A 22304-nucleotide genomic window follows, 5' to 3' on the forward strand; every position below is an offset into this window, starting at 1 on the left:
CACGATGAATAATTGTGACTTATGGAAGCGTGTACAAGAATATGTTCTTCAAATATATCTCACCATTAAAATAGAAAGCAGTTCTGTATGTAACGTGTGTATTTTCTTTGTTTCTTTTTTTCATCATTACGGTGCTCGGGAATAATTTGCGACAAATATTTATATCTTTCCGTGTTTCCGTTCTTCATTTCTTTTTTATGAAAATGTTCAAACAAAAGATATTCCCGGCCATGTTTGTAATCACGTTTGGAACGGCAAGGATATTTAAATATCGACAAATGACGAATCAAATAATATTACGAACAACATCGTGTGTCGTTCCATTCGAACGATTCATATCTGACAATATATTAATTGCGCCAATCATCACTATGTAGTGCATCGTAAACCTAATGTACCCTGTTGTCATTTTACGTTTGAAGATTACACATTCGTTCCTTACTTTTGTTTCCAAGATTCAAATGAGTTGCAAACTTCGATGAACGGAGCTTTAAGGTACATTACAACCTATCTGCTTTCCTCTCTAAGTATGTATATAGGAATTAATACTCTTGAGAAAATGGTTCGTCATTAATAGCAGGATAAAATGTAATTCGGTGGGCACGAGAAGGAAATTCATTTGTTATCGCAATTAAGTATCCTTAACAAATTTGTCTATGCTTCATAATTTTTTTGTTCTTTTCTTTTAAAGCGATTAATCGCGAGTAATCCTAACGCGAGATAACTAACTATTGTTTCGACCATGTTATACGCAAAAACGACAATGATTCAAAAGGATATATTTAAATTATAATCTCCGACTGAAAGAAAGCCAGAGGTTGTATGACTACGATATCGGATCATGAATTATCGACTATATCAATTTTGAAATTATGAGGACAGATTTACTGTTATTATATACACGGATTATACGTCTCTCAACGATAAAATATACTAAAGCAATACGCACGAACACCTTCCATAACATGACGGCACGGAGAAAGCTGTACACGACTTCGACACACGCAAAATGTCTATGCTTTATGGACTACCATATTAGCTAATCATCTCGACGTGATTCGCCGAGAAAAGTTTGCATGTACACATCGTCGAGCGCCAGTTTAGCTCAATTCTCATTCCCCCAAACGATACGCATTAGGGTGATTTTCCTACGCAGCTCCCGTTTTGGCATCAACAACGGACAATTATGCAAACAATGGAATCAGTAATGATGCACGTCGTAAGAAATAAAGGACGACAACAAAAAGGAAAGAAGGGGGGGGGGGGGGGAAAGGAAACCAAGAGTAAGAGGAAAGGTGTTTAGGAAGATGGTTGAGCCGCTGCGTTCGCGTTGAGATCTTCGCAGTTCGTAGCTCCTCCACTATTATTAGCAACTGCGGGCTCGTCAAATTTTAATTCCTCCTTACCCGCCTATAGAGGAATTATTCCATTTGACATCTTTTTTAAAAAGTCAATCGTTGATTAACAAATTCTTAAAACGGCACCAGAAACATTTTATAGATATGTATCGGTAACGTCACCAGCTATTACCTCTTTGATCAGTAGACGACAGTTCTCCATCACGCTACGCCTTCTGTCCGAGGTGTTGCTGAGAATTTCGTCCGATTGATGCAGGCTGTCCACGATTTTACGCAATTCCTCTAATTCCGTTACAGTTACCTCTAATTTCGTTTCTAACTCGGATCTGCAAATCACTATGTATTTATGCAGTGTTCTCTATACGCGTGTCTTGGTGTACAGCAAAGAAATATGAAATTACTTCTCTTCTTTCAGCTCCTGAATGCACGTGTCGTTATCGAGCTGTATTATTCGTAATACTTTTAATAATTTCGTGACGAGGTTATCTACATCGATTACTTGATCAACAAGACCAACAGCGGGACAATAATCCGAAGCCAATGGGCCTTCATTGGTGCCGGTGTCTGACTCACTGATAGAGTCACAATCATCGTCTTCCTCGTTTTCAACCTTTGAACAATTATACAAATTTCAATTGATAATCCGTCGTTACGGCTTTGTCATTTCACAACTGTTTCTCGATATTTTTCTGTTTATACCTTACGACGATGTAAAATAGCTTGCGTGAGATTCGTAAGACTCGAACACTCCTCGTTGGTGCGCGTCTTTTTCAAATTACTCTCGTCCACAGTTTCCGGAAAACTCAAAGCTCTGCGAAGCGAGTCGCTACTCGATACCATGTTATGCGAGTATGTATCGGGCAGGGGTACATCCTCTAACACGCTTTCCATCATCAGGCATGGCTCGGTTTCGAAATCGAGCAAGTCGGACGATGATTCCATGCTCAATTCTAAATAATTACATATGACAAGGCCGTTACTGCTGCACGATGCCTTTGATCATCGATTAATCGAGATTCCTCGCTGTTAGTAACCGTTCTCAAACGATTAAATTTAAATTACAATATTATACCTTTATACATTTGTTTGGCTGATTCTAAGGTAGATTTTTTATCGGTGTTTTTCGTTGCAAAAGGATGCGTCGCTGCGTTCCGGATTGCTCCAATTACCGCGGAAACGAAGGAACCACTTTTTGGACTAGGTGTACACTCTTTCAGGCTATGTTTAGAGCTAACAGGACTCGATTCAATGCTGCTATTGCTTCTACTGTATGCTTCATTGTGATATATCACATCCTACAAATGAAATTGTTAGATGCCGTTAAATGGTAAAGAGAAAAGAAACGAGTAACAAAGGAAGATGGTGGAATATTACTTCAAGGTCTTTCACTGAGATACTATAGGATGTTATCAGCTGGTCTACCAATCCCTCTAGCCTAGTTCCAAGACCGGAAAGCGCAACCGCAGCTCCGGAAACGGCGGCGCCTTGTGTAAGTAGGAGTTCCCTACTTCGTCGTTCGACCGCATTTAATTTCATGCTCATAGATAAATTTTCTTGTCTAGAAACGTATGTCGAGACACTATGTTAGTAAAGAGACTCGTGTTTAGGGAAACTTTTCAAGATATATTTGACCTGTGTAAATACTTACCTTCGTTGTTCGCTGATTCGCACTAAATGTTTGCATTCCTCCGTTTGCCTCTCTAATTCCAACTCGCGTTTCGTCAACAGTTCCTCCTTTTTCGCAAGCTACGAATTAAAAAGAAAAATTATACTAACGTGTTCGTCGGTCGCTTCCTGGTTCTCTTTGTATCTATGTATCAAGAATATACCACCTCTGTTTCCGCCTCTTTTAAAGCGTCCGCCAAAGTAGCTTTCTCTTCTTGGAGGAAATCTTGCATCTCTGCCGACTCAGCTTCCAGCTCCTGTTGTTGTTGTAACAATGCTTTCTGGGCAGCCAAGCTTTTCTCCAAATCCTCCATAAACGAATCAAATATAACGAAGGAACAAGTACAAATAAATAGTCAAGCCACGATACGAAAGCAACACTAGAAGAATAATATAACCTACCCTACTTAACATACGGCACAGAGACTGTAAGTCTGCTATCTCCAACTGTTGATTAGCAACTACTTGACCAGAAGATTGCAAATGACACTCCAGCTCTAGGAAGCTATCGCTGCCTTCTAAAACCAAGCCATAATTGCTCAATCTAGTAAGTGCGAGCAAAGAGAGATACAGTGCTTCGACTTAAGTATCTTTATAACTACCTGCATGTTCTGATTGCGGCGTGCCAAGCATCGCCAGTACCCGTTGCGCGTTTCTATCCAATTCTTGTCGCGCAAACGCGTGATCCGCTTGCTCTTCTTCAAGAAGACGCTTCACTTCCACGATCTCAGACTTTAGCTTCTCGTTCTCCTCTTTTTGCTGCGACGTTTCTTCGTTTAACCTTTTCAAGTCGGTCTGCATCGCGTGCATGTCCTCCCACGTGCCCTCCGTTTGACATTGTTCGTGCAGTCTCTCCACCACTTCCGGGCCGGTGACAGCGCTCGGCACCCCGGACAAAGCGTTCTCAATATCGTGACCGGTCAGACCAGTTTGCACGCTGGTCTCGTGGTAAATACGCGTCTTCTCCACGGTCTTATGCCTAGGATATGGCGGCAGACTCTTGTGCCCCGAAGAATCTTTGGCTGTGGTCTTCTTTTCGATCTGTTGTCTACTCAGGCTCGCGTCTCTACTTCCAGATCTACTTCTGATAGTCCTGTCCGTCTTTTCACTGACTTTAGCGATACTTATTTTATTCCTGTTCCTTCTAGGTAACGTGGCGTACGTATCCAGCGCCTTGTTATCCATACTTGTGGTCATCTTGTCCGGTCTAGAAGCTTTCGAAGTTTCGGCACGACCTGTGTAAGGTACCCTAGGGGTGGACAGAGGTTTTCGAATCTCTTCGGACGGCGTTGAACTCGGCGTGCGTGCACCACGTGTGCTGGACCCACCTCTAGATCTGCAGCTACCGCTCTGACCTCGGCCACGCTGCGCCAGGTCTTTGTTGATCTCCGTGGTGAGTACGGACGGCAGTGAATCGGGAATCGGCCTCGTCCTCGTTCGCGGCGGCATTGAATTCAATCCTGAACGGAATGTCGTCGTCACCCGACTGTTATTTGTCGTGTTATCATTACTATTCTCTCTGACGGCAGATTTCTCTCGGGACCGGGCCCTGTCCCTCGTCGTTGGCTGTGTTTTGCACAGGATGCCCCTTGGAGTCGCGGTACGCGGCTTCGAACGTGCTGGAGTCGCCGAATAATTGGTGCTTAATGGCGTTGGCTTTACCCTAGCGTTCTTTTGAGTCTCGGTCGTAGTGGTTTTCTTTTTACTAGTGTTGGACACGGCTATGGTTCTCTTGGCGTTCGTTCGATTTGCCCTGGCGGAAACGCTGCCTGCTATGGAGGAACTTTCGCTACCACCTTCGCTGGTACCTTCTCCACCGTTGGTCAACCTCACGTCGTCGGGCAAAGTTGCGCATGGGTCCTCGTAGACGGAGCAACAGCTGACTAGACTGGAATCGCAGGACGCCTCGTCGAGGCCGCCGCAGCTGCTCGCATAATCTATGCTGTTTCGACTTCGTACCTGAAACCGGCATCGGTGAATGTAGATAGGATTTTGACGACAATAGCTTAGCGAGAAAAGTCTCAGGTCTGTGACTCAGATCTTAGTCGTGTCATTCTATTGTAGTAAAGTTGTTAACCGTTTCGCTTATTGAGAGATTTTCGATGGAAATTATATAAGAGGAATCGGTGAAATATTTTTCAAGCACGCGTAAAAAAGGTCGATTTGTACAAGAATTTTTTGAGATTAAAGCGTTCTTGGCGCCTGAACCAACAGTTCCTTCTCGTGTGAAATACCAATGACCTACTAGCACTGCTTCGAGCTATTCGCAGTACTTTTCCAGGCGAATTTATTTACAGACCGAAATGGGTCACCCTGTATAGTAGTAAACTGTAATCTCGAAAGCTCTCCCAATCCAACATCCTTCGTACGTTAGAAGCGCACGAATTTTTCCTTCCTTCGATGTTTTCGCGGAGAATTTCATACGAAGTGTGTTTAAGACCTTAAATAGCTCTTAATAGGTCAGTGGAATAATTGAGAATGACCTCGTACCAGCCTTCGTACGTAAAAATCTAAAGAGCTGTTTGCAAGGTCTTACGTTCCTTTATCAAATTTTAAGCGATCGAGAAAAATTCTTGTATATTCTCTAACGTCGAACTTCTATATAACGTAGTCAGAAATTGTTCCAAATCGTTTCATCCCTTAACAGACTTTCCATCTATCGTACAAAGCACGAACAAACGAAAATTCGAAGTAAAACGCCCTTTGCCACAGAAATACCACTAAACGATCGAATGCAACGAAACGACCCGGGACTCGCATTTTTCTACGGTCCAGTTCGATCGATCCTCACCCTTGGCACCTCGGTGGCGCAGCCCTCCACTCCACTGTCGCTTCCGTCTTTGCTGTCCTTCCCTTCGCCCGTATAATCCTTCCTCTCGTTGTTCAGAGTTGAATCTGGCTTAGTTGCCTCGGAAGATTCGGTCACGTGGATCACGGTGATATTGCAGTCGCTGTTTATCGTCGAGTCCATGTCATCCTCGTGCAAAGGCTTATCTGCTTCGACCAATGGCGAGGCGAGGTCCTCCGGGACTCCAGAGTCCTGCCTCGCCACATTCAGCACTGGCGAAACTTTCAGACTGTTGTCCTCGAGCGGCGTCTTCTCCATCTCGAGGCTTGATTGCTCGTTCGTCGGTGACACGCTCATTTCGCGGTTGCCATTCTGTAATTCAAAATAGTCAAACAATGAACCACGTTGAATATATGCTGGATAATCGTGCCAACTTAATGGATACTTTTACACGAAGAGAATTCGAGGAATGGAAGAAACCTAAGTAAAAGTTTGCTTCAGGCTTTAGTCATTACGACGACTTTTTATGTAATTTTTTACGCGTTACATACGTAATACGCATACGGTATAACAGAACTCTACCAAGTATCGCACAGTGTGGAGGAGTAAAATACAATTTTATCCTCGCAGACCTCGTTGCCGAGAAAATCGAACGTAAACGTCGCATCGAGGATGCGTAGGCTGCATCGATTCCTGTCCGAACGTATTCGAGCTCGATTTCCTCTTCTTTCCACGAAAAAAGAAAAAAAGATAATAATCTAGGTCGAGAGAAGTTAAAATACCAAAGAAGGACAGCACAGCGAAGTTAACGTAGTCACGCTATATGAGAGACTGACCGACTAACTCAGACACAGACGAATTCTCGAACCAGAGAAACGAATAATCGAAAGGGACCGTTCACGGTTGAACGAACAAAGCAACGTCCAGCACAGACTGGACAGACTTGCCAGATCGATAAAGCAATTAAAATCCGGATCTTGACCATGCATTGGCAATCGGCTTGATATTCGATTACTTCGGACCATATCCGGCAATCCTTCCAGAATTCACGAAAATGAAACACACATGGACGAGGGCCAACGATTTTTGAGATCCAGATGAAAATTTAATATTCCGTCCAATCGCCCGAAGGAAATTCCCCGTTCATCCGATTATACAAGGGGTTAAACGAATTCGAGTGTGAAATCTATAGGGTGATTGTGGATATTTTGGTAAATTTTTCTTCAAAGTATTTTACTCATTTCTTAGCCTATTTCTTCTTTTATCGTTTCGCCGTATCGTTGTTTTACTTTTTCGAGTTTCACATTGGAACTTTCACTTGCGAATTAAATGAATGAATCTTACTCATTACGGGAATGAAGGTGTCGCGTCGCTAGTACGAGATCTTCCTTGATTCATCGACCATGCGTGTAAATACACGTGTTCGAAGTATCGCGAAATTGCGAGTAAGATCGCGTAATTTGTTTCTCATTACCAGCCGGGGAATCTGTGACATATACCTTTTGGTCAAACGTGTAAAACTCGCTGCAAAGACAAATCGACCAAAGTCCTCGAAGCATACGGTAAAAATAACCGTTACGTGTGTTAAATTACGTGTCTAAAAAAAAAAAAAAAAAAAGAACGCAATTTAGACGATCAATTTTAAAAACACATCAGTCGCCTCAATTAAGTTATTACCAGCTAGGAAACGAAAGAGGCGGTAATAAGAAAGAAAAACATAGTCGAAGAAATACGATGTATTAAAATTGATCATTCCGTGTTGAAAGAAATACGTTTATTCAGAAATGTTGTCTACTCTATTTTAATACAAAACCAGTTACTTCGGTGATCTTGATCGGTATGTTTCTATTGCTCGTTACCTACCATTGCGACTAAAGTTTTACATCCATTGATTTAACTACATTAAATTATTGCGATATTCGATCTGTGCGTTACGATACTCAAGACGCACAGGTTTCAAAAGGCATTGAAAGTCGAAAACAAAGTCCACGAAAAAGAAAAAAGGAGAAACATTGGTTCAACGTGACCGTAGAGCGGTAAAAACATCAGCACGTTCGCCTCCACTTCCGTCTTATAATCTCTCACTCGATGCTTTCGTTTCTCTTTTTAGTCACTGCTTCCGCGATATATTCCTCTCTTTCTCTTCCGCGTGGTTACGTACACACTGTGTACTTCAATCATAATCGGCGAGGAAGATCACGTCAGCACGCGGTGTTCCCCCTTCCGAGCATGTTTAGATCGCGTAAAAGGCGTTTAATCACGTGCTTAGTCATTGAACGAGTGTGCAATCCATCGTTGATCGATCGCTGCGCATCTTTCGTGTAATTTATATCTGATGAAAGGCAAGAAGTCTTGGCGACGAATACATTCACGTGTCTCCGGATAAACTCTCTTATCCAACTTTATGTCAGCATTTTACCAGTTTTGGGTCATTTCGACTCGTTAATTTCGAAGTTTTTCGCTTTACAATCGGCTGATTCTTTCCGTGTCGTAACTTAAAGTAACAGGAAATTGCTTTTGACGATCGAGATGAATATCAGAAGGAAGAAGCTCCGGTATCCCTAATTTAAGGATGCTCGAACATCGTAAGTCGTAACGGCAAAGACTACAGGAACGACGAGACGTTCCTTTAAATTAAATTGCATCGACGCAATTCCATTCTAGAAATTCTAATTCGCTTCTAACGCTCGAGTTAGAAAAACCAACGTTTGAAAATTCATACGTTATATTTAATATTTCAAATTTCTAAAATTTACATCGTTGCAACGAAAATGCTCCAACGATTTGCTCGATATTCGAGCAATTCAAAAAATCTTAATATACCAGTACGAGCATCGAAGGAAACGTTAAAACATTCTACACCGCAATGACCTACGAACGATTAGGTCACTCCACCCACCACCAGAATCCTCGAGCAACTCAGCCGGATTCGAGTTTCCTCCAATTACACAAACCGTCCAACAGGAAACTTTAACCTACCAGCGACCACTGAGAAACGACGAACGAAATCCTCTCATTTAAATTTACGTCGTTTCCCATTCTTCCAAACAATTATTACCCAGTCTAGCCTATCTAAATCCCATCGACGATTACCTCCGAATAAGAGCCATCTATTCGAGTACCTTGTAATCTCGATACATATTCCAATTTCGAACAAAGCTATCGATAATGATATTATAGCGAAAAAACGGACAGACCCCGGCGAGTGTCTCGAAGAAATTGCTCGACTCTGAGAAATACGTAAGGTCGATATCGTTGGCGATAGAGAGCTACGCTTGACCGTGATAATCGGCGAGAACCGTGTAAAAGCGATTCTCGTGCCAGTGGCGGCTAGAAGGTCTCGGTGAAGTCCCGAAAGCGGCGAGGCCGGATTGGCCGACAAGGAACCCCGGTTCGTGCCGCGCCAACCATTATTACGGCGCAGCTACGCTATTGCTGCTGGCTGTCTCGTTCGACTACTCAACAAACCAACAACCACTCGATCCCACGTTGGATCCACGGTACCACGCTCCTCACACCGTCTTACCACTTCGTAATTTATTCCGCCTCTCGTTGCGTCCTTTCAGTGGTTAATATTCTATAGCTAATTCATCGATCTGTGTGGTTGGTTCGTTGGTCGAACGAATACTTCGACGTGTCCATTTCTGATAAAATCGACAGAGAAGCACAAGTTTTCTGTCTTTTTGTTCAACTAACCGGTCTGTAGTTGGGCGCTCGATCAAGGGCCGAACAAATTTCTTAACGCGTTAAGAAAGAAGAAAATCGATAGACGAGGGAGAAGAAGAAAAGTGACATTTTTGTTAATTAGTTGGTTAATTAAAAGGTCGAATAAATTTCTTTCAACGTGCGTCCTTTTGGACTAAAGAAAGTTGACGGAAGAACAGTGTATATCGATTTCCTAAAGCAGTATTTGGAACGGTGACGTAGAAGTGCAACGGAGTATGAAAGCCAACTTGCTGTATCTTGGCGAAGAGAAAACAACAGGTTTGGCGAGTTTGACGAAGTGATTCTACTACAGAGAAGATAGCGAGATAGAACCAGTATCAAATATACGTGATAAATATGTGCGATCCAAGAAGAAAGTGAAGAATCTCGATAAAGAAGATCAAGGTGAGTCTCGTATCGATTTAACAAACTTAATGCTTGAAACCCGATCGAACGCTTCTCCGGTTAGTTACGAAAAAAAAACCTATATCTCGAATGTTCGAAATGCTTTGGTCTAATCTTGAAATTATCGTTTGCTAGGAAAGATTCTATCGCGGCAATCTTGGCCTGAATATTTACGCGAAGCTAATCTAAATATTTTATATTTTCCAGAACTCGAAGATAGCTAGCGAAGAAAATACCGAAGATAATAAAAAATCGCTTTATCCGGGAACCAAAGCATATCGTCGCAATCGCTATTCCATCGAAATCTATCTTTCGAAAATAACGCGATCCTCGGAATATTTCTCTAAAAATTCTCGAGTTGGTTAAAAATCGCCAGGGAAATTGCGAAATCTACATATTATACGAAGTATTATATACGGTAATGCCTAAATATTATCGCCCAACGCTCAAATATATCAAATATACCACGTATAAGTTATAATAAGGTCAGAAAATTTCTGATCCAACTGATCGTAAAATCAAAGAAACCTGAGTGAAAGCACTCACCTCGTCGAACCGCAGCACCAGGCTGTTAAACCTGACGACGATCCTCCTGGCGAACATGGAGAAGAAAAACAGAGCCTGATTCGTCTAGCCGATTATCGAATGAATTTGCCAAGAACGAAGAAGCCAGGTAAAAACGACGAAACCACTGGCGATTAAAGACTCAACTGGACGAAGGAGGAACAACAACTCCGGAAAATCGATCTCCGCGAGCGTTGCATAAGACGCTCCTCGGACGTTTCGTTTTACAGAAACACCTCTACGATTACACTCGATACCGGATTACGAGAAAGACCGTAAAAATAGACGATCATCGTTCGAAAAACATGGGAGTGAAGGAAGGAGAGGTGAGGAAGATCGCTGGCGATGGTCTCTCGGTGAATCTATGTTCCAACAAGCAGGTCCTCGAGATCACCGGCGACGGATGCGACATTTCGATGTCGAAGAACCGAGGTAGCGTGAAAGTAATCGGCGACGGTTGTCGATTGAGGATCGACCAGAACATGGGAGACGTGGAGTACACGGGGGATGGTGGGCAGGTTCTTTTGGGTCCAAAATCGATCAAGGATAAAGTAAAGTATCACGGTGATGGCGGTAGAATAAAGTTCGACGTTGAGTTGAGGATGAGGAATCGGAAGTCGGAAGTTTCGAAGGAGGAGGCGGGAAAAGGAATGGACGAAGGAAGGAGGAGCTCCGAGGAAACCGAGGATGCCTTGAAAAAAGAGAATTCGCAGGCGGAGAACGAGGAAAAGAAAAAGAATAGAAGAAAAGAGAGACGAGACGATTTGGGTGGTAAGGAGGAGAAGAAGGGAAGATCGACGAGGACTAAGATCGTTACGACTTTTGTATACGATGAAAAGATCGTGAAAAAATGGTTCACGAATCCGGAAGCGTCCACCAGGACTTTGAATGGAGTTTCCTCCGTGAGGATTGTGCCGAATAAAACGAAAACGAAAATCGAGATGAAATAAAGGAGAAAATGTGACAAACAACGGGAAAATTGTACGATTCTAGAAGAGCATTCTAAATCAGAACCCAACCGAATGGTTCTTAACCAGAGAGGTGCATGCTCTATCGATAGTGGTAGATTTATCGTAGTAATTAATCACCTCAATCTTGAATTCCTATTTTGATTAGCACCGAAATTGTTCGATTTCGATTTTGACGATACGCATTTGGAAAAGACGAAGGTTGACTTAAAATCGTGAAATACTGATTTCAATAGTCGAACCACGTCGAGGAAGAAATTAAAAAAACGGGGAAAACGTAAGAAATACTGTGTTAAATTCTCGCGACCTAAGTCTGACTTAAAGTTCCTACACGTGGACGGAGTTGGAACTGTTAAAACATTGAAGAGGATGATCTGATCGTGGATCGAACGTTTGCGTAAAAGTGACTAGAGTGAAGATACTTCCTCGATGATTCTTCGTGGAAGAACTTTTCGACGAAATCTGGGATGCCCGGAATCGAGTCATCGCGAGAAAACGTAGATAAAAGACATCGGCGATATCGTGATCGATCAAACTAAAATCGGGGTTTCTTTAACTTCTCGTTTCATCCTTCTTATAAAACGGTGTCAGGTAAAAACAAGGAAATATTTGATAAATATTTCAGCGAAAAATGATTTAATTGTATTTTCCTTTTAACTATAATTCTCTTAGTTCCTAATCGTGAATTTCGTTTGTTTATCTTGTAGAGACCAAGATATCGAACATTTTTAAACAAATTTGTAATTTTTTTACGTCTTATGTGTACATGTATAGATCATAATAATTCAATCGTCAACTGTAATTAATTTGTTAATTACGAATGTTCTGTTTAATTACTTATTTATTAGGGATAGATAAATAATCGAGTTAATTTTAAAATGCCCAAGTACGATCTATTTGTTCGATTTGTTCGATGGATGTAGTTCATCCATTTACATTCCAATAATTACGATAAACGCCCATGAAATATTTATAAGTAATTAGCAATTGTACATGTGATCGATATTTCAGTATTTCATTATTTCTTATCTACTTATCGTTATCGTTGTCGGACAACTCATACGGACAGTACAAACCATAGATGGTACAAACACGTTCCATAAACACGAGCGATAATGAATCTCGCGAAGTACTTAATTACTAGTCAAAAACAAGTAGAAAAATATGCCGATACGATTTAGTATCTCTCGCTTATTTTTTACTCGGCCACATGGTTATTTACGAGCTTCTAAGTTAGGAACTTTTAGCGAGCTTACTTTATATTCGACCAATATATGTATTTGCGTATAGCGAATTATGTACTGATCTAATTGTCAGCGAAACTTTGTTGCCATCGGTGAAAACTTGGAATTACGCTATGTTTTCTATAGATTCCGACCACTTAAGAAGAAAAAAAGAAGATAAATTGGATTTCTATCATTTTTGAAAATTCTGTAACCAAAGATCTATCAGTCTAAAGGAAATTTCTATCGAAATCTCCAGTGTTAGTTCAAATATTTGAAATACAGGTGTACGCAATTAATAAAATAGTTGGCAATTTTTGACTGGCTGTATATTTCAGTGCACGTGTAGCTAAGGAAATTAAAAGATACCAAGTATCAAATGGAAGATGCGCATTTGTCTAATAAATTACGTGTTATAGAGTCAAAGTTTCTCCTATTATTTTCCTGTATACCTCACTTTCGCTCCCCTCGATACCTAAATTTATTTCCTTCGATTTCGCAGTCTTTGAATTTTCATATTTCACTTTTGCGTTCCTGTCTCAACGCAGATCTTCGAGAAGACTTTCTTCGCGTGTATTAACAACGATTCTAACGATCATATTTTCCAAAAAGCTACGATATTTTTTAACGATAAAAAGAAACTGGCCGAAAGGTGGACCAAAAATATAGCAACAAAGTTTTTGCATCGTAACACGACCGCTGATCGATATTTTAATCGTACGACACCGGAGTATCTGCCGTAAAGGTATTGAGAAGAAGAGCGAGGTTCGCGATGCAGGGAGTCGCATGAGAATTTCGTGACTTTCACCGGTCGATTGGCGCGCGAAAATAAAATCCGTGTAGGTGGCCGCGCTCCATGGGAACGGTGTATGATCGATAGGGGCCGCGTGTCTGCGGTAAATCATCGCCAAACATTCGATATCCGCGAGTTCGTCGAGTGGCACGGCTGGTTCTGGGTATGCAATAACCGTCGTACATCTGCCGGAGGTTTCTCTGTTCGAAATGGGTCGCGACATGCTGACGAAATTACGAATCGTGCGCGAATGGCCTCCGATCGATGCTCGAATAAATTTATACGACTACTATTCGCTTTTACAAGCTTTGTCTATCGGTTCTTATTAGAGGTATCAAGATTTAACGACTCGACGATGAGATATCGATCTTTCCCTCATTTTCAAAGGTAAAAGATTCGTTCAACAACCAATCCGATATCAAGTTACTAACTTATTAAGTCAATCTAGCGGTAGCTCGTTAACTCGTTAAGTTAGTTTCTTATTAACTGGAAAATACGGTAACTTACAAATTTGCTAATTCGCTGATCCAACTCGGAGATTCGTATACAAGATGGCAAAGGAAATATTATTCGACTAATTTCTCGTGTATAGCAAATACGTAATAGCCCCTAATACTGGTTCCACTTACTAATGCAATTCCTATTGTACGAAGAAAGATCATAGATAGTAGGTTAAACAAACTCCGATTATACGAATTACTTGTGCCAGGTTCACGTAGATAAAGTATCGCTGTATTTTTGGCCGCATCATGATTATATAACTTGGAGTAACGTAGAATATAAGAATTCTTGCATTCGGAATAAAGAAACGTCCGTGTACAGTGAACCGAGTATCGCGAATGTTATCGTAAATTGAACTATCCATTTTCTTTCTGGGCTAACGATACGCAACGAAGATTTCATTTTCAACATACAAATGAAGAATCAAAGGAATCCACTGTACCATCGCCATTCCGTATCTATTGTACCCAAGACGTTCCGTAGAACCCATCGTGTCCAATTTACGACTCTCGTATCGCAACAGAGAATTTTTTCTCCTATTTTTCCTATCAGGTGTAGTATACGTTCGACTCTTTGAACCGTGTTACTTCAACGCTTGAAATCATAATGATTTCTGAGCTGCGCGTGTTTTGCCCCCAAGTTCAGATATTTATTCATGCTGGTCGCGTAATATACTAGTTGGCAAACGACTGCGGATATTATAGCAACGTTGTTGCGATCAAAGTATCGTCGATCGATATCAACCTGACCGTGACTCTGTTCTCGGACCATTGATCGATGATCTACGATAAAGAATCAAGTAAAAATCACGATAATAGAAACCTGCGTTAAGCAAATCGAGCGAATCCATCTGTAAATATATTTAAAAAATAAAGAAACGAGAGAGACTTTTAAAATATCAGACCGGTATCGGCTGATAAGATATCGCTAACGCGTCGCCTTATCGTCCGATCCAGTTGAGCATTAACAGAATTCATAAGTGGAGGAGATAATGACAATTTTTACGTCACTGGATACACCTACAGGATGCCCTGTACAATATGGTGTAATGGGTTTGGAAATGATTGTACGCGCAAAAGTAAGTCAAAAATATAAAATATAATTTTTCACTCGCGACGCCTAAACGGAAGAAGCAACCAGAGAGTATAAAAATTGGAAAAATCAAAGACGAGAAGACGTATATGATCCACTTGCTGCAAGGACATGGTTGTTTCGATCGTGAAGTTTCGGACAAGCCTGACGACGATACTCATTTCCGCCCAGACGAACGAGGATTCTTTATATGGTCACAGTATCGCGCACGAGGAGCGGATGCGTTCGTTCCTTCGTTAATTCAAGGAGGAGCCCGCTGGAATCGAGGGTCGCGCCGCCATTCAGCGCTTTCATCCGCCTTTCTGACCCAGCTTTCCGTCGACGCGGTGCAAAGGTCGCCAGTCGTAATGGAGGTCAACCGGGGATCGTTAGCTAAGTTTCTTACTAGAGAAAACTCGCTTTGCTCTTTATTAAGACCATCGAGGGATTCGAGAGAAAGAAAGAAAAGAAAAGAAAGAAAAAAAAAAGATCCCCTCGTCTATTACCACCGTGCTCTGTTACGCGCAGTTCCACGACTGAACAAGTCGCTTTCGAGAATGTGAAATTAGTTGGGCGTACTCGAAAGGATCCACAGGAACTGTAGTTTACGTTCTTGCAGCACGCTTCAACTTTTCTTACGAATAACAGCCTCTTTTCTTTTCAGAATTCCAACTAAAGACATTTTTCTAAAGAAAGTTAAACTAGATTATGTTACGATGTTTTTACGCGTTAAAAATCGTGTGCGTATCGTATGTATGTTTTGACCTTCGAACGACCTTCGAATCATCGCCAAGCGACATCGAACCAGACCATTGCAAGTTCGAAACGAAATATTAAATTCCTATCAGAGATAATTAAAAATTTTTCTTGCAGTGTCCTTGACACCTCCGACTCCACGATTTTCCGTAATTTCTTTAGCCTAGATCATCGAACATTCGAGAAATTGAGGAAAGTCGTGGAATCGAAGGTGTCAAGGACGCTACAGGAGAAATCTTCAGCTGCCTCTGACGGTAGCTTAAAATTTTCGTTAAAACTTTATCAAACTATCGACGAATCAAGGTGAAACGTCGACGCCTTTGGGTATTTTAACTTCCGAAATATAATTTTTCTCCGCTCTGTTTGATACGTACGAACGATACGGAAGAAAAGGAAGAAAGGGAGAGCCAGAAGCAGGCGACGAAAAGAGCGTTTGGAACGAAAAGAGGGGTGGAAAGTCGATCGGTGCAAATGCAATTAACAGTATACAGCGAGACGAATAGAGAATTCTGAACGCTCGCTAAAGTTCTACCCTAACTCGGTGAAACGTACGCCCGTTAATGAGGACACGTGCGCCTCTTCAGACGGACAATGCTGACGCCATATACCGGGTGATGCTCGCGTATCACCATTCGATCATATTGTAAATATTGACTCTTTGCGAAACTTGGACGAAAATTCCATTAGTCAAACGGGTCGATGTAATTGAAACCACCGTTCACAACATAATCCGAAGAGCACGTGTGGCCCATCGATAGCAACCACAGAAAGATACACACACATATATGTATATAGATAGATAAAAGAAGAAGCGTGTATCTATACCAAGTATCGATCCAATTGTTATTTTCCTACTATTCGACTATCTTTGTTTAACAAGTATTTTACCGCAACATTCGTTCCCATTCTAAAATTCTGCCAGCACCTTGTAATTTTCTTGTAACGCGATACGTGTACGTTGAAATTCAGATGAATTTGCAACGATCTAGGCAGATTATAATTGAACGTATTCGCAAACGTAAATCTGTCTATAAAGACACGCTGCTAATTAAGAATCCCTGTGCGATTTTTAACATACAGGTTCATGAAAGAGACGAAAGAGATTAAATTCAGATTCGTTGCGCTGTACAAGGTGTACCCGCTTCAAGAGCGCAGGTGGCGCAAGAACAATGAAAAAAGTTCGTACGAACCTGCGTCCTGTCTTATCCTCGTAGAAGGTTCTCGAAATGGCTAAGTTGCGGATTACCGAAACGCAAAAATGGCTGTAACTTTGAAACGAGGTCAGATAGGACATATATTCGTACGAACTTATCACGATACACCCTGTATATTCGTCATATTGCATTTTTAATATTACGAGACGTATAATAGTTCCAGCACATGACGTGTCGTTGATTCAGATAGTAGTCGGGCTAACCGCAATGCGGTTGAAACATCCCTTTCCTGATAACATTGAACGAATTATTCGCGCCGACGAGTCTAAAAGCTTGCTTCGTCTTATCGAAGCAACGTCAAGAATACGCGTGGACTCGTCTCGTGTTACAAGCCAATTAGCCGTATCGGAAAATTCGAACAAACTTTCCGTCGCCCGATAAAAGAATTCTAATATTCCAACCTTATGTATCACCCTATATATCTACGAGCCACTTACTACCGTCTATTATACCTTGCGTTTCACACATTCCTAACGAGTCTGTTCTAATTGCTTTATACCCAATTACAACCTTTAGAAAGGTTCTAAAAATTCTAAAAGATGCAGAACGATTGTTTTTATTCCAATAAAAGATTATTAGATGCGTTTCGTTTCTATAAAATCTTGCAATACACGAGTATACGCATTGTTGAGCATCTCGAATCGTTCGGATCCCACGGTCTCCAAGAGTAAGAGTATCGCACGTTTCGTATTTAGATCCGCGTTTAACTCAGAAGCGAACACGAGCTGCTGTACGTGTACACGGGCAACGAATAAGAAGAAAAAGAGCTGCGTTGCAGCTTGCAGCTTGCAAGCTGTTCAGATCGACCGGCTGGGAGCGCGTGTTTTCCACGGATTTTTGCGCCTCCTCGTCGACGCTCTCGCTTCAGCTTCCGTTCGTTTCTCGCGTGAATTCTCAAAGGAGCCTCTTTGCCGCCGCACCGTTTCGTTTCGTGAATTCAGAAACGAAATAACAACGGTCTCGCGGTCTCATGAATCTGGGTGAAATCTTTCGTTCTTTTACTCGTTCGATGAAATTTAATCAGTTCGTAAAAATGCGATTAAAACGCGGTTACGAAACGCAAATAGAGGTAAAATGTGAAACAGAGAAGAAAGGAGAGCGTAAAAACGGTGCTGAGAAGACAATTAGCCGTTCGAATCTCAACGAGGTTCAAAGGATGGTGAATAATTCGAAAGTGGAAGGGGAAAGAATCCTGAACGAGTAACTGATCCGTAACAGGCTGTAGCAAGAAAGACAGCTAACAAGATAAGCAGTTTCCAATTCGAACCTCTGTTTCCATAATAAAGTCTCACGAATGAAAGCAATGATAAAGGGATTCGCGTTGACATGAGTCAAAGAGATTGCATTATGCGGACGATGTATAAGAATGGCGACAAGAAAGCTCGTGCAGGAAGCCTTTTATGCAATTTCGTGCTGCGACTCGCACGAAGACGAAACCAAATAAGGTAGCAGAACGTGTAACGCGAAAACGTCGACGACGAACCACGCTGCGCGATCCATTTTCGTTCCGTCTCGTCCTCTGTGATCGTCGATCGTCCCATTTTTAAACGATCCTTCGTCCCTTTTGTCCTTTCGATCGGAAAAGGAAAACGATCTATGCCTTTCAAGACGTTTCGCTTTATCTTCCAACACTATAGATCGAGTCCATCCTATTCGATTCGCAAACTTTCTCGTCCCTCCGCGAACAATGCAAAGAATTTCAACGTTCTTCAACGTCATGGAAGATTGTTCCATTCGATAATCGATAAATAATTTGAATTCGAGTTACGTAAAATTTGCATGGCTGCGCATGAAAGTACTCCGTCATTTCGACGTGCAAACCAGCAAGGTGAAATTATTTCGTTATGATTCATGCCACGAATTCTATTCTCAACTACAGGACGGTTCGAACGTGACGCAATAGTTACGATATATTTAATTCCAGGCGAAACAAAAAATTTCATCGTTTTACACGTATGTTATAGAATATGCGAGAAATTGTTCGTTGAATCATCCAATGAGGAGACTATGGGGTTCGATAAAACGCACATAATACGTAGAATTTATTTAATTACAGATACTGATGAGCGCCGGTAGAAATTATGTTGTGTAATTATATCGTTATCTCGCGATTATATGCTTCACGATATTTCATAACGAAGAAGAAACACGTTAGATAACCGATGAGCCCTTGAGATCGAGAATACCTCGGTTTTCCTCCACGGAGAATTCATTATGCCACGATATCGAATGCAAACAACCGTGCCGCTCGTTCACTTGTTTTCCAATTTATAAAGTCCTTTCTCCCGATAGTCCGATCGCCATAATTATCTTGTTAATCGTATCTAACATTCGCATTTCTATTTAATCCTTGCGTCAATGATTAATTGTTCGCACATAGATACATATTTGAAATATTGCAGTGAAAATATCGCACAACCGGTCCGGATCCATCGCATTAGCAAAATAAACGTTTGTAAGATAGTTCTAATTCAAATAAACGGCAAGCGATAAATAAAACGCATCGCCTTTCGTATAATTGCCTCGCGGAACTTTAATTCATAATTCGTAATAAGCTCGAATCTCTGATATTGTAAATTTTGTTGACAAATGTTTATTCCGAGTTGAACGCACGGATGGACGCGCAGAGTGACATTCTAAAATTTGTATAAGATTCTAAAAGTAACGAACGGTTGTCAGAGGAAATATAGAAGCGAAAAGTCTGCGCAAATATTAATAGAAAATTAATTATCGAGAATTACCTTGAAAAAAGAGAAGATCCGGGGAGCGAGCGAATACGAAGCGATTCGTTCGGTGGTCGTCATAGTGACTCCTCTGCTTCTCGAGTCAACGAGATCGAGAGTCGCGTCAGAATTGTATTTAGGGTTGCATTTACGCCAGTTGAATCACCAGAGATATTGATATTTCGCTGGTAATATATTTATAAATAAGCTACAGGCACAGTTACAGGGATTTTACCGTCTTTTTCCGAGCGAATTGATTCAGATTCTAGTTGTTGCTTGGATCGCATCCAACCATTCTGACCGTGTCGAATTCTACTCGCGAGTATTCCTGACTGAATTCGCCGGTAGAAAGTCTTGCTAATTTAGAAGTTTGCTATTTGTGGAATTTCTTATCGAATGGTAAATCGGAAATGGTAGTTGGAGAAATAACAGAGCGACGCGCACAGGATGATTTACGGATTGACATAAAATCTGATTGTAAGTAATTATCTGGATCGAACACCTAGTTGACAACGAACATTACGACGAAGAAATATATAACTCCATCAAAATAACTTTATTATGCATTCCGTTGACGTTTAGTGTCTGTTTAGATGGTACTAGCTAACAGATACTTATATTCGATGACTCGTCGATTTTTTTTCGGATGGTCGATGTTGAGAAAGGCTGATGCGGAAAGCCGAATATGTGCAGTGGAATTTTGCTTATGAATGCTTGAATGAACGCTTATGAATGAATATCGCGAGTATCGATATTATTATCTTCACACCTGTCGAAAATATAACGTCGAACACCTACGATAACAACGGCGAGGAATCTAAATAAAGAAACAGGAAATGTTAGTTGGCAACTGCAAAATGTAGAGTCGTGTTAAAGCACAAATAAACATATGCGGAGCCTGTATAAATAAACATGCTGTCGGGTAAATAAACAGTTAGGAAGGTAAATAAACAAATATTCTTTTTCTCGTTTTTTAAACGAGCGAGTCGGAAAAAAAAAGAACCGTGTAGTTAACGACGCTATATCGACGAATAAAAAATATCAATTACACCTAACGAACCAATCCAAACGAGATCCGTCAAACTTTCGTCTAACTTTTATTTTTATCGGACAAAACTTCCAACGCCTGTACCGTAACAGACGTCTACCAAGCGTCGTACAATGTCAACCCCTCGATTCCACCCCAAAAGATATTCAAATCCTTCCATCTCCTATATGTCCCAATTTCTATTCTACGCGCGTACGTCTACCACAGAAGGATCGCAATCGACTTTGATTCCCGGGAGAATAATCGAGATAGCTAGTGGCCGTTGATCGACGATTGCACCACCATGTATCTGATTTGGCCACTTTCTCGCGTTAGGAATCAAGAGCGCGAAAGCGACATCGATCCTCCGTCGCGCCACGCCGAGACGAAGAGACGAAGAGAAGCAAAACGACCGGTGAGTCAACGATCCTCGCGATGATGCGAGCCGTTGCATCATCCGCCGACGAAAGTTCGGACTACGTCCAAGACGTGACCAAAAAAGGCAACCACGCGGATCAAGCGTGCAACGAACGATCGAAACGCGGTTGCACGTGGCGCGTCCAAACGTCTAAAGGAATTTGTCCAGCGAATTCTACCTATTGATCACTGCCAAGCAAAAAGAGATCAAAATAGAAACGGACTGATATTATTCGACGACGGGATCGGTGACCTTAGTCTAGAGAAAATTTCGTCGCGAAAACCAGATGGCAGCGTACAGCGAGTTTGCATTAAGCTCGTGGGTACTCGAGATAGTCTCGAGTAGCTTCCGCAAGTTCTCCTACTGAAACGATATGAAACACGGAACATACGACGCGCGCTGTTCGCTTGAAGTTGGTGCCACGATAGGATCACCGCGTTTCACCACTTCCTTTCAAGAAAAACGTTAATTTTCTTTTATCGTGGAACGTGATTTACACTCTTCTATCGATTATCCGAAACTTAAGGTATAATTGGCTTCTTCCAATAACGCGGTTTGATCGTCCTGTTACGACGATACATGCGAGAAGAAGAGGATTAAAATTCTTTTATGGGAAAGCTTTAGATAAAGGGTGTACGGTAATTTCATTTGTATGCAGCGGTGTTAGATCATGGGTGGATAGTAGTAATTGGTTACGTGATTAGAAAGAGCGATCCTCGCTCCTAGTAATAAGTTAGAGCTAGGTATTTTGTATGCTCGTAATGTTTGCAAAGAAGAATCACGATCAAAGTATATCGAATTTTGAGTCTGACCTTTCGAATTTCCCATTTCGATTCAACGTCTAATACCAGAGAACAAGCCGATTCGTACCGCGGATTAAAAAGAAAGTTTGTACGAAACTCGTGAAGCAAGCGCGAGAACTGATTCTATTGCGCGTTCTCGGTGCACCTCGTGCGAACGCATTAAACGCGACTGCGACGCCGCTGCGAGATTCTTTGCATACCGGCTGGGCCGCGTATCGTGCAAATATTATGGCGAGGTCGCAGATGGCCCGACAGAAAACGAGCAAAATTCCGGCCAAGTCGACGCGTCAAAGGTGAACGCTTCGATGCCAGGAATAACCAA

The 22304-nt window shown here is 41.6% G+C and overlaps 2 protein-coding genes across 8 annotated transcripts in view; one reads left to right on the forward strand and one right to left on the reverse strand.

Moving 5' to 3' along the window:
• Nucleotides 1-187: 187 nt before the first annotated feature.
• corn (microtubule-binding protein cornetto) overlaps nucleotides 188-22304 on the reverse strand; it is a 33795-nt gene continuing 11678 nt past the window's right edge. For 2 of the 7 annotated variants that reach the window (XM_069125761.1, XM_069125759.1), the window contains exons 2-12: nucleotides 5815-6183; nucleotides 3626-4982; nucleotides 3426-3541; nucleotides 3191-3331; nucleotides 3007-3104; nucleotides 2733-2916; nucleotides 2431-2653; nucleotides 2058-2308; nucleotides 1760-1968; nucleotides 1531-1684; nucleotides 188-1410 (exon numbers count right to left, since the gene is read on the reverse strand). In XM_069125761.1, the coding sequence (XP_068981862.1) occupies nucleotides 1300-1410; nucleotides 1531-1684; nucleotides 1760-1968; nucleotides 2058-2308; nucleotides 2431-2653; nucleotides 2733-2916; nucleotides 3007-3104; nucleotides 3191-3331; nucleotides 3426-3541; nucleotides 3626-4982; nucleotides 5815-6168 (3198 nt within the window). In that variant the 5' untranslated portion in view covers nucleotides 6169-6183 and the 3' untranslated portion in view covers nucleotides 188-1299. Of the gene's footprint in view, nucleotides 1438-1530; nucleotides 1685-1759; nucleotides 1969-2057; nucleotides 2309-2430; nucleotides 2654-2732; nucleotides 2917-3006; nucleotides 3105-3190; nucleotides 3332-3425; nucleotides 3542-3625; nucleotides 4983-5814; nucleotides 6184-10467; nucleotides 10578-11176; nucleotides 11185-19752; nucleotides 19857-22304 lie in introns of those variants that run through there. The other 5 variants (XM_069125757.1, XM_069125756.1, XM_069125763.1 and 2 more) reach the window with 5 other exon arrangements.
• On the forward strand, nucleotides 10791-13102 carry LOC138186186 (uncharacterized). The gene has a single exon (XM_069125780.1). It carries the CDS (start codon nucleotides 10791-10793, stop codon nucleotides 11433-11435), a length of 645 nt encoding a protein of 214 aa, XP_068981881.1. The 3' UTR covers nucleotides 11436-13102.

This window comes from Bombus flavifrons, chromosome 13 (assembly GCF_040668555.2).
Source record: "Bombus flavifrons isolate JBK064 chromosome 13, iyBomFlav1_principal, whole genome shotgun sequence".
Classification (NCBI taxonomy): domain Eukaryota; kingdom Metazoa; phylum Arthropoda; class Insecta; order Hymenoptera; family Apidae; genus Bombus; species Bombus flavifrons.

What these genes read in the sequence shown, in the direction of transcription:
- LOC138186186 (XM_069125780.1), top strand. Translation starts at nt 10,791, where the DNA reads ATGGGAGTGAAGGAAGGAGAGGTGAGGAAGATCGCTGGCGATGGTCTC.